The 9,522-nt window shown below is 46.7% G+C and overlaps 1 protein-coding gene across 2 annotated transcripts in view; it reads left to right on the top strand.

Annotated features, from left to right (window-relative positions):
* The first annotated feature begins 644 nt into the window (after positions 1–644).
* gc2 (guanylyl cyclase 2) overlaps positions 645–9,522 on the top strand; it is a 36,795-nt gene continuing 27,917 nt past the window's right edge. For both annotated transcript variants that reach the window (XM_045701566.2, XM_045701568.2), the window contains exons 1-6: positions 645–753; positions 889–965; positions 1,494–1,961; positions 2,950–3,051; positions 3,151–3,226; positions 3,319–3,498. In XM_045701566.2, coding sequence (XP_045557522.1) covers positions 1,609–1,961; positions 2,950–3,051; positions 3,151–3,226; positions 3,319–3,498 — 711 coding nt within the window. In that variant the 5' untranslated portion in view covers positions 645–753; positions 889–965; positions 1,494–1,608. The remainder of the gene's footprint in view (positions 754–888; positions 966–1,493; positions 1,962–2,949; positions 3,052–3,150; positions 3,227–3,318; positions 3,499–9,522) is intronic.

Raw genomic sequence — 9,522 nt, 5'->3', positions numbered from 1 at the left:
AATAATAATAAAGGTTAAACGAGAATGAACCACTGTAGTTGCTGTTTTCTGCTGCCCTCTAGCTTCAAGAAAAAGAACTGTCCATTTAGACACCAGCTAAATTGCCCAACTGTTGGTACACGTCTATGATCAGCTTACTCACAGATCTTTAGCTTTACCAAACACAACACTGACTTTAAATCGATGTCTAATGGTAATTCCATCAAATATCTAGCACCACGTCCATTTGCAGACACCCATTAAACAAGGCAGATGCATTCCATGTTTCCATCTGTTTCAAAGACAGACGGAACATACCGACTAAATCAGAACGTCTCCATGGACGATATAGGCCTACAGGGGAAGTCCAGATGGAATGCCAGGTTGGAATCTAGAGCCTGCAGGGGCTGTGTTCTGGTCTGTCCCAGAGAGTTCAGATGTAGAATATGTTTATTATGTTGCTATCAATTATCCCACTATTGTAGCATACAGATTAGCCTAATGGCCTGCAATGGATCTGCATGATAAGAACTCCCACAGTGCCACAGGAAGGTGTTACAGGCCTACCATAGCCAGCTGCAGAAGATTGGATTTGATCTAATCTGAAGGGTCACTTGTTCTAGGTCGCTAAGGTTGTCACACACACTCACTCGCCATTGAGATGATACTGGTGAGAGGATTATGAGATTTGCCGCTCACTTGTATGGCGCACCCCGGACCCACTGGAAGAACTTTCGCTCGATAGGCCAAAATACAACTCAAATATTCAATGATGTACGTTTTAAAACGTTGCATTTCTATAGGCCCAATAGTCTTTGAGCTAGTATGTGAAACTTAGTTTTTTTTGTGTCGCTGAGGATGTAACTTGGATAAATTTGACTGCGCTGACACTTTCCTTTTCTGTGATAGGCCTACTTTTGTGCAGAGGAGGCGACGCCATAGAGGAGAATTCAAGTAAGCCTAGTCCTCCTTCTCATCCTAGCATGGTAAGTGATGTATTTGTATATTAACTCATAAATAAAGGTGAGTTAAGAAGTTATTGTTGGCAATATTTTATAGGCTTAACACACAAAACCAAAAATTTAATCAACATGTGTTCTTTCTAATACCAAATAGCCTACAATTGATTGATGCAAACATTAGATCAATTATTATTTAAAACCGTACAACTATAGTCAAGGCCAGTCTTTCCAAAGGTTCATATGAGATGCCTATGCGGGATAGGGATTATGGATGATAAATCCACGGTCATATTTAGTCAGATAATCCTGAGTTTTAGTAGAGCCGTTTACACCCTGTAGAATTACAGACATCAGTGTGAAATCATTTTTGCCAATTCATGAATATGTAGAAACAGTGTGTAGAACGAATGGTTAGACAGGTGATGTCTACATGACATGATCTTGTAAGGGCTGCTTTTAAGCACTTTCTAACAGATGGATATGCGAACGCAAAATAAACTAATTTTGATTGATCACAATATGTGAATGCTGATGGTCCTCCTATTGTCTCAGATTTTCAGGAAGTTGTGGCCGACACGTTTAGAACTTTGTCTTCTAAGGACCTGTGACTGCAGTGACACGCGTGGAGCAGCGGCTTGGCGTGTGCATAGCGTGTGTTATCCTTGAGATGCGACCACCGCTCTGTGCCTTCCACAGCAAACCTCGGACATGGGCCGCGCACGGACACCCAACCCCTGACCACCCTAAGGCACACTCCGCCCCCCTCCCTATCTCTTCCCCTCTATTTACTTCCATCCCTCGCTCCCTCCAGCTCCCTCGCTATCTCCAGCTCCCTCGCTATCGGTATGGTGTCCTTTGGTTCCTCCTGCTTGCCCCCCTGTGCCTTTGGCCCATTGGACCCTCCGCTGTTCACGCTGCTCACTTCCGTGTCGGGGTGGTAGGGCCGTGGTCATGTGACCCTCTCTTCTCCAAGGCGCTGCCGAGTGTGGCGGCCCAGCTGGCCGTCAACCGTATCAACAGGTAAGGATGAGTTCAACACACGTTTTACCAGAATCAGCAGGTTGGGCTGAGTTCAACACACGTTTTACCAGAATCAGCAGGTAGGGCTGAGTTCAACACAAGTTTTACCAGAATCAGCAGGTAGGGCTGAGTTCAACACAAGTTTTACCAGAATCAGCAGGTAGAGCTGAGTTCAACACACGTTTTACCAGAATCAGCAGGTAGGGCTGAGTTCAACACAAGTTTTACCAGAATCAGCAGGTAGGGCTGAGTTCAACACACGTTTTACCAGAATCAGCAGGTAGGGCTGAGTTCAACACACGTTTTACCAGAATCAGCAGGTAGGGCTGAGTTCAACACACGTTTTACCAGAATCAGCAGGTAGGGCTGAGTTCAACACACGTTTTACCAGAATCAGCAGGTAGGGCTGAGTTCAACACACGTTTTACCAGAATCAGCAGGTAGGGCTGAGTTCAACACACGTTTTACCAGAATCAGCAGGTAGGGCTGAGTTCAACACACGTTTTACCAGAATCAGCAGGTAGGGCTGAGTTCAACACAAGTTTTACCAGAATCAGCAGGTAGGGCTGAGTTCAACACACGTTTTACGAGAATCAGCAGGTAGGGCTGAGTTCAACACACGTTTTACCAGAATCAGCAGGTAGGGCTGAGTTCAACACAAGTTTTACCAGAATCAGCAGGTAGGGCTGAGTTCAACACACGTTTTACCAGAATCAGCAGGTAGGGCTGAGTTCAACACACGTTTTACCAGAATCAGCAGGTAGGGCTGAGTTCAACACAAGTTTTTCCGAATTGTTTCGTTGTTGGTTGCTAAGGCCGATTAGTTTAGGAAATAGGCTTACTTAAGTTATGCAGGGGGAAAATGCCACAAATACTTTGAATTCAGAACATAATCTTGTTTATTTAAAGGTATCTGTCCCTAATTTTCTAATCGCTATGGATTCCTTCGATCAACTAATCGATTAATCTGTCTGGTATGTCTCAATAGAGACCCTGTCCTCTCACTGGCAGCCACTTTTGATTATGTCATTCTGGAAGAGAAGTGTGAGACTTCCAGGGCTCTGGATGGGTTCATGGGCTTCTATACCAGGTTTGTTGTAATGTACATTACTTTTCTTTACAAAATGTCAAAAACATCCTGTCAGGGTGCTACAGGGCGACTTGACACGTTCACTCATTAATTCACCAGGGCTACAGGCTTCATCGGGCCGGCCAACCCTGGGTACTGTGACGCTGCATCGCTACTGGGCAAGGGCTGGAACAAGGTGGGTGATGGTAGTAAATGTCTTGGATTCTATTCATGTAATGGATTCTATTCCATTCCGTTATATTCCATTCAATTCTCTCCTCTCCCCAGGCGGTGTTTTCATGGGGATGTGTTGGCTATGAGCTGGATGATGTCCGGAACCACCCTACCTTTGCACGTTCCATGCCCCGACCCACCTGGGTGCTGATCAGCCTCATGCAGCACTTCCGCTGGGCACAAGTTGGCATCATTGCCTCCTCAGAGGACAGCTGGGTGGAGACCTCCAGCAAGGTACACACACATACACACACACCTGTGCATGTGACATTAAAACTTGAAACAAGAGGTGCTATTTGGAAATGGGGATGGATACAAGCCGAATGGAGTATGCACTGCAGTGGCGCAGCGGTCTAAGGCACTGCATCTCAGTGCTAGAGGCGTCACTACAGACCCTGGTTCGTTCCCAGGCTGTGTCACAACCAGCCGTGATCGGGAGTCCCATAGGGCGGCGCACAATTGGCCCTGCGTCGTCCGGGTTAGGGGAGGGTTTGGCCGGGGTAGGCCGTCAGAGTAAATAAGAATTTGTTCTTAACTGACTTGCCTAGTTAAATAAAGATCACATTGTGAATAATGCAGAAGCATGTGACTGTAAAAGCCTCAGGAGTAGACCATTTAGAAGCCTTTTATGGATCGACTACTTGGCTAATGCATGGCCAGGATTAGACAGACACCAGAAACACTACTTGGCTAATGCATGGCCAGGATAAGACAGACACCAGACACACTACTTGGCTAATGCATGGCCAGGATTAGACAGACACCAGAAACACTACTTGGCTAATGCATGGCCAGGATAAGACAGACACCAGAAACACTACTTGGCTAATGCATGGCCAGGATTAGACAGACACCAAACACACTACTTGGCTAATGCATGGCCAGGATAAGACAGACACCAGACACACTACTTGGCTAATGCATGGCCAGGATTAGACAGACACCAGACACACTACTTGGCTAATGCATGGCCAGGATTAGACAGACAGCAGAAACACTACTTGGCTAATGCATGGCCAGGATTAGACAGACACCAGAAACACTACTTGGCTAATGCATGGCCAGGATTAGACAGACACCAGAAACACTACTTGGCTAATGCATGGCCAGGATTAGACAGACACCAGACACACTACTTGGCTAATGCATGGCCAGGATTAGACAGACACCAGAAACACTACTTGGCTAATGCATGGCCAGGATTAGACAGACACCAGAAACACTACTTGGCTAATGCATGGCCAGGATTAGACAGACACCAGACACACTACTTGGCTAATGCATGGCCAGGATAAGACAGACACCAGACACACTACTTGGCTAATGCATGGCCAGGATAAGACAGACACCAGAAACACTACTTGGCTAATGCATGGCCAGGATTAGACAGACACCAGAAACACTACTTGGCTAATGCATGGCCAGGATTAGACAGACACCAGAAACACTACTTGGCTAATGCATGGCCAGGATAAGACAGACACCAGAAACACTACTTGGCTAATGCATGGCCAGGATTAGACAGACACCAGACACACTACTTGGCTAATGCATGGCCAGGATAAGACAGACACCAGAAACACTACTTGGCTAATGCATGGCCAGGATAAGACAGACACCAGACACACGACTTGGCTAATGCATGGCCAGGATAAGACAGACACCAGAAACACTACTTGGCTAATGCATGGCCAGGATTAGACAGACACCAAACACACTACTTGGCTAATGCATGGCCAGGATAAGACAGACACCATAAACACTACTTGGCTAATGCATGGCCAGGATTAGACAGACACCAGAAACACTACTTGGCTAATGCATGGCCAGGATTAGACAGACACCAGACACACTACTTGGCTAATGCATGGCCAGGATAAGACAGACACCAGAAACACTACTTGGCTAATGCATGGCCAGGATAAGACAGACACCAGAAACACTACTTGGCTAATGCATGGCCAGGATAAGACAGACACCAGAAACACTACTTGGCTAATGCATGGCCAGGATTAGACAGACACCAGACACACGACTTTGCTAATGCATGGCCAGGATAAGACAGACACCAGAAACACTACTTGGCTAATGCATGGCCAGGATTAGACAGACACCAAACACACTACTTGGCTAATGCATGGCCAGGATAAGACAGACACCAGAAACACTACTTGGCTAATGCATGGCCAGGATTAGACAGACACCAGACACACTACTTGGCTAATGCATGGCCAGGATAAGACAGACACCAGAAACACTACTTGGCTAATGCATGGCCAGGATAAGACAGACACCAAACACAGTACTTGGCTAATGCATGGCCAGGATAAGACAGACACCAGACACACTACTTGGCTAATGCATGGCCAGGATAAGACAGACACCAGAAACACTACTTGGCTAATGCATGGCCAGGATAAGACAGACACCAAAAACACTACTTGGCTAATGCATGGCCAGGATTAGACAGACACCAGAAACAATACTTGGCTAATGCATGGCCAGGATAAGACAGACACCAGAAACACTACTTGGCTAATGCATGGCCAGGATTAGACAGACACCAGACACACTACTTGGCTAATGCATGGCCAGGATTAGACAGACACCAGACACACTACTTGGCTAATGCATGGCCAGGATAAGACAGACACCAGACACACTACTTGGCTAATGCATGGCCAGGATAAGACAGACACCAGAAACACTACTTGGCTAATGCATGGCCAGGATTAGACAGACACCAGAAACACTACTTGGCTAATGCATGGCCAGGATTAGACACCAGAAACACTACTTGGCTAATGCATAGCCAGGATTAGACAGACACCAGAAGCACTACTTGGCTAATGCATGGCCAGGATTAGACAGACACCAGACACACTACTTGGCTAATGCATGGCCAGGATAAGACAGACACCAGAAACACTACTTGGCTAATGCATGGCCAGGATAAGACAGACACCAGACACACGACTTGGCTAATGCATGGCCAGGATAAGACAGACACCAGAAACACTACTTGGCTAATGCATGGCCAGGATTAGACAGACACCAAACACACTACTTGGCTAATGCATGGCCAGGATAAGACAGACACCAGACACACTACTTGGCTAATGCATGGCCAGGATTAGACAGACACCAGAAACACTACTTGGCTAATGCATGGCCAGGATTAGACAGACACCAGACACACTACTTGGCTAATGCATGGCCAGGATAAGACAGACACCAGAAACACTACTTGGCTAATGCATGGCCAGGATAAGACAGACACCAGAAACACTACTTGGCTAATGCATGGCCAGGATAAGACAGACACCAAAAACACTACTTGGCTAATTCATGGCCAGGATTAGACAGACACCAGACACACGACTTTGCTAATGCATGGCCAGGATAAGACAGACACCAGAAACACTACTTGGCTAATGCATGGCCAGGATAAGACAGACACCAGAAACACTACTTGGCTAATGCATGGCCAGGATTAGACAGACACCAAACACACTACTTGGCTAATGCATGGCCAGGATAAGACAGACACCAGAAACACTACTTGGCTAATGCATGGCCAGGATTAGACAGACACCAGACACACTACTTGGCTAATGCATGGCCAGGATAAGACAGACACCAGAAACACTACTTGGCTAATGCATGGCCAGGATAAGACAGACACCAAACACAGTACTTGGCTAATGCATGGCCAGGATAAGACAGACACCAGACACACTACTTGGCTAATGCATGGCCAGGATAAGACAGACACCAGAAACACTACTTGGCTAATGCATGGCCAGGATAAGACAGACACCAGAAACACTACTTGGCTAATGCATGGCCAGGATTAGACAGACACCAGAAACAATACTTGGCTAATGCATGGCCAGGATAAGACAGACACCAGAAACACTACTTGGCTAATGCATGGCCAGGATTAGACAGACACCAGAACACACTACTTGGCTAATGCATGGCCAGGATTAGACAGACACCAGACACACTACTTGGCTAATGCATGGCCAGGATAAGACAGACACCAGAAACACTACTTGGCTAATGCATGGCCAGGATAAGACAGACACCAGAACACACTACTTGGCTAATGCATGGCCAGGATTAGACAGACACCAGACACACTACTTGGCTAATGCATGGCCAGGATTAGACAGACACCAGAAACACTACTTGGCTAATGCATGGCCAGGATAGGACAGACACCAGAAACACTACTTGGCTAATGCATGGCCAGGATAAGACAGACACCAGAAACACTACTTGGCTAATGCATGGCCAGGATAAGACAGACACCAGACACACTACTTGGCTAATGCATGGCCAGGATAAGACAGACACCAGAAACACTACTTGGCTAATGCATGGCCAGGATTAGACAGACACCAAACACACTACTTGGCTAATGCATGGCCAGGATTAGACAGACACCAGACACACTACTTGGCTAATGCATGGCCAGGATAAGACAGACCCCAGACACACTACTTGGCTAATGCATGGCCAGGATTAGACAGACCCCAGACACACTACTTGGCTAATGCATGGCCAGGATCAGACAGACACCAGACACACTACTTGGCTAATGCATGGCCAGGATCAGACAGACCCCAGACACACTACTTGGCTAATGCATGGTCAGGATCAGACAGACCCCAGACACACTACTTGGCTAATGCATGGTCAGGATCAGACAGACCCCAGACACACTACTTGGCTAATGCATGGTCAGGATCAGACAGACCCCAGACACACTACTTGGCTAATGCATGGTCAGGATCAGACAGACCCCAGACACACTACTTGGCTAATGCATGGCCAGGATTAGACAGACACCAGACACACTACTTGGCTAATGCATGGCCAGGATTAGACAGACACCAGACACACTACTTGGCTAATGCATGGCCAGGATTAGACAGACACCAGACACACTACTTGGCTAATGCATGGCCAGGATTAGACAGACACCATAAACACTACTTGGCTAATGCATGGCCAGGATAAGACAGACACCAGAAACACTACTTGGCTGATGCATGGCCAGGATAACAGACACCAGACACACTACTTGGCTAATGCATGGCCAGGATTAGACAGACACCAGAAACACTACTTGGCTAATGCATGGCCAGGATTAGACAGACACCAGAAACACTACTTGGCTAATGCATGGCCAGGATCAGACAGACAGCAGACACACTACTTGGCTAATGCATGGCCAGGATAAGACAGACACCAGACACACTACTTGGCTAATGCATTGCAGGATAAGACAGACACCAGACCCACTACTTGGCTAATGCATGGCCAGGATAAGACAGACACCAGAAACACTACTTGGCTAATGCATGGCAGGATAAGACAGACACCAGACCCACTACTTGGCTAATGCATGGCCAGGATAAGACAGACACCAGAAACACTACTTGGCTAATGCATGGCCAGGATTAGACAGACACCAGAACACACTACTTGGCTAATGCATGGCCAGGATTAGACAGACACCAGAAACACTACTTGGCTAATGCATGGCCAGGATAAGACAGACACCAGACACACTACTTGGCTAATGCATGGCCAGGATTAGACAGACACCAGACACACTACTTGGCTAATGCATGGCCTGGATTAGACAGACACCAGAAACACTACTTGGCTAATGCATGGCCAGGATAAGACAGACACCAGACCCACTACTTGGCTAATGCATGGCCAGGATAAGACAGACACCAGAAACACTACTTGGCTAATGCATGGCCAGGATTAGACAGACACCAAACACACTACTTGGCTAATGCATGGCCAGGATTAGACAGACACCAGAAACACTACTTGGCTAATGCATGGCCAGGATAAGACAGACACCAGACACACTACTTGGCTAATGCATGGCCAGGATTAGACAGACACCGGACACACTACTTGGCTAATGCATGGCCAGGATTAGACAGACACCAGACACACTACTTGGCTAATGCATGGCCAGAAAATAACTGACATATTTCTAAATACCAGTGTCACCGAGTTATCTAATCTCTCATTCCATGATGGACATATAGTAAAAAATAACGTACAATAAAACTACATAGATAAAAGGGATATCCGATGACTGTTTTGCTTCTCCCAAACTTGATCTTTTCATAAAGCTTTGGTGATTAAGATTTATTTCAAAGCGGTCTCACGAGCCAAACCCTTTATCCATAGTCTTGACTACTTGGCCAATGCACTAGGCAG

Source organism: Salmo salar, chromosome 18 (genome assembly GCF_965601325.2).
Source record: "Salmo salar chromosome 18, fSalSal1, whole genome shotgun sequence".
NCBI classification, from domain to species: domain Eukaryota; kingdom Metazoa; phylum Chordata; class Actinopteri; order Salmoniformes; family Salmonidae; genus Salmo; species Salmo salar.
The sequence above is the reverse complement of the archived record's forward strand: the minus strand, read 5'-3'. Positions and strand labels throughout refer to the sequence as shown.